At 32.3% G+C, this 3,258-nt stretch overlaps 1 protein-coding gene across 1 annotated transcript; it reads right to left on the reverse strand.

Moving 5' to 3' along the window:
- Window positions 1-371: 371 nt before the first annotated feature.
- On the reverse strand, window positions 372-1,675 carry LOC127103307 (uncharacterized). The gene is made up of 2 exons (XM_051040574.1): window positions 489-1,675; window positions 372-384 (listed from the first exon to the last, which is right to left on the reverse strand). Exons 1-2 carry the CDS (start codon window positions 1,673-1,675, stop codon window positions 372-374), a joined length of 1,200 nt encoding a protein of 399 aa, XP_050896531.1.
- Between the last annotated feature and the right edge of the window lie 1,583 nt (window positions 1,676-3,258).

A 3,258-nucleotide genomic window follows, 5' to 3' on the forward strand; every position in this document is an offset into this window, starting at 1 on the left:
TTGTATATTCTCTTCTCATCTCTTCAATCATGTTTGCACAAACAAATTTTTCACAAAAAACAACAACCTTTACAACAAGTATGAAAATGGCTCCCTAGGAGTACCTAGGATGTTTTGGGTGCCTAACACCTTGCCATTGCATAACCAACCCCTTACCCAGATCTCTGTTTCTTTTACTAGTTTTTATTAAAACTATTAGGTTTTTGTTCGCTTTCTAACCATTCCTTTGGATAAATAGAAGTGCGGTGGCGACTCGACTTGTATGATTTATCTTGGATTTAGTCAATATCTCTAATGGTAACGAATACCCCACTAAAGATTCTTTGGTTTTTTCATAATATTGGGTTGGGATCAACCCTTCTTGGATGCAATTAAAATGTGCTCCTGAATCAATCAAATCAATTAATTCATAAGTTTTATCTTTAACAATGAGATTTATTTTACTATACCATTTATGCGATATTATTTTTTCTATTTTGTTAATATACCCATCTTCATTATTCAGAATAATAGTTTCCTCATTATTTTTGGTTAACCTAGATGAGGCTAAATTTTTATTGGATTGATTCTGAATAATCATGTTTCCTTGTAACTCTAAAAGTTTAATTTCTATCTCATCATCCCTGGCTTTTAGAATTCTAATTTCATTTTTTAAATTACTAATTTCTTCTTGTAAATCTTTAACAGAAACAGTTTTTTCAACCGGTTTCTTAAATAAATCCATAACATTTTTAAATTCTACTTTGTGAATATTCTTTTTGGAAATATCATTTTCATCTATAATATTTTTAATTTGTCTCATGAAAGCATTCTTACTTTCTAAATTTTCCATTTTGTCTAATATTCCTATCAAAGTATTAACTTGATTATTTGTTAAAACATTAATTACTTTGTTGCAATTGTCACAATTACAGAAATCTAGGCCTAAACATTCATCAGAATCATCATCCGATTTTTCAGAATTGTCAATTTGATGTAATTCTTCGTAAGAAGATTCTTCAGATGTTGACGACCCTTCTTCCTCCGAGTTTAACAAGATGTTATTTAAAGTAGTTATTAAACTTTCTTTTAACTCTTCTGAAATGTCTAAGTTACTCAGTTGATTAATTTTTTCTTGAACCTTACATTTATTAGCATAATGGCCAAAACGACCACACTTATAGCATTTAACATCTTTATCCTTGGGTTTAGATTCATTATTATATTTTCTGTAAGGTTTCTTACCATAATTTTTCTTGTAAGGTTTTTTATAAAATTCTGGCTTGTCTTTGTAAAATTGCTTCTTATGATAATGGAAGTTATTTCTTCCTTTACTAGCAGGTTTTTTATTCTTGGGGTTACTCGGAGCTCTCAAAGGAGTAGCTCCATATTGCTCGCAAAATGATCCCATTTCACGCCTATTACTATCCTTTTCATTCTTAATCTTATTTTGTAATTTATAATCTGTACAAATTTGTATACCAATTTCAATTACATAATTAGATAATTCTCCAATGGTTAATGACTGATAGGGGATCGTTCCATTAAAGTTTTGCTTAATATTAATTTTTACCTTTTCTACAAATAACCTAGGTAAACCACTAATAAATCTTTCTTTCCAATAATCTGCCGCACCATCCGACCTAAGGCATAATTTAGATAAGAACATATCTCTATACCACCTATAATCAGACATGGTTGGACAATAAAGGTTTAGCAATTGGTCAGCTGCTCTTTGTTGGAGTTTAAGGGGTTCTCCTACAAAGAACTTAGTAATAGCATATAAGAGGGTTGTAAAACAAATCTCTTCGTTAGATTATGTTTTTACGGCTGCATCTATTTGGTATTTATCTTCTGAACTAAGGAGGTTGTCCCACCATCCTTTTAATTGTCCGATAAATCCCATAACTAATATCTTTTTAGTATGTTTATCCGTATTTCCTTTAAGTTTGAAGGCAGTAGCAACCATGGTCATGTTTTGTATTGTATCTAAAACTTGTTGTTCAGACGCACCATCGATATTCCATTCGATAATGGATTCTCCTGAATAATTATTTTCTATAAAACTACTTCTTTCTTCAAATTGCACATTAGCAAATGAAGGCCTAGGATAATAGTTTCGGGTTTTAGGTCTTGGGGCTCTTCCGCCTAATTTACTCACCATATTGTCGTATTCTTCGTCTCGAGATAAAGTATTTATCTCTCCTGAAGAAGTTTCTATGTTTAAGGTTTTTAATTTAGTAACCAATTCCTCTATTTTAAGAGTTGAAAGGAATGAGTTTAGGCCGTGAGTCTTAAAATAGAGGAATTAGCCTTTCTTTTTGCTTTGCTTAGGACTTAGCCTTTCTTCTTCTTCTCTCCACTCTAACCCAAGCCAAAACTTTTTGTGCAAACATTTAACCATTGTTTTCAAACATTAGAAACCTAAGTCTTATGCTTTTGATTTTCAAACTTTCTTTTCATAACACTCATGTTGAATTGAATCTTTAAGATAACTTTGACCATTTTGTATATACTTCTAATTGGTAAATATAACCCATTCAAATGTCTTTTGTGGTTCCAATGACCACTTCCTTAATAAAAAATTTTCCATAACCTTTAGCTATTAGGTTTGAGTTATCCTTGTGGTAGATGTAATACTCACCTATATCCTTAGTGATGGACAATGGAGTCTTCCATGCTTATTATAGGGTTAACTCCTCACTAGCATGTTGAAGCTATCCTCATATGGTGGATTTGTGGTTTGGTTGAGTTTTCTCCCTTTGATAACAAAAGACCTTAAGACTTTTGGACCAATCAATTCACCAACTTCTTTTGAGATTTTTACCCCGAACTACGAGGTTTTGATCCTAATCTTTTTATAAGATGGTACGTAGGCAATGGGTTTATCCATCCAAACACAAAATGTAAATAACTTGTATATTCTCTTCTCATCTCTTCAATCATGTTTGCACAAACAAGTTTTTCACAAAAAACAACAACCTTTACAACAAGTATGAAAAGGGCTCCCTAGGAGTACCTAGGATGTTTTGGGTGCCTAACACCTTCCCATTGCATAACCAACCCCCTTACCCAGATCTCTGTTTCTTTTACTAGTTTTTATTAAAACTATTAGGTTTTTGTTCGCTTTCTAACCATTCCTTTGGATAAATAGAAGTGCGGTGGCGACTCGACTTGTATGATTTACCTTGGATTTAGTCAATATCTCTAATGGTAACGAATACCCCACTACAGAAAAGTGGCGACTCTGTTGGGGATCATCTTAGTGGGTTTTGCCAA

Source organism: Lathyrus oleraceus, chromosome 7, assembly GCF_024323335.1.
Source record: "Lathyrus oleraceus cultivar Zhongwan6 chromosome 7, CAAS_Psat_ZW6_1.0, whole genome shotgun sequence".
In the NCBI taxonomy this organism is placed as follows: Eukaryota; Viridiplantae; Streptophyta; class Magnoliopsida; order Fabales; family Fabaceae; genus Lathyrus; species Lathyrus oleraceus.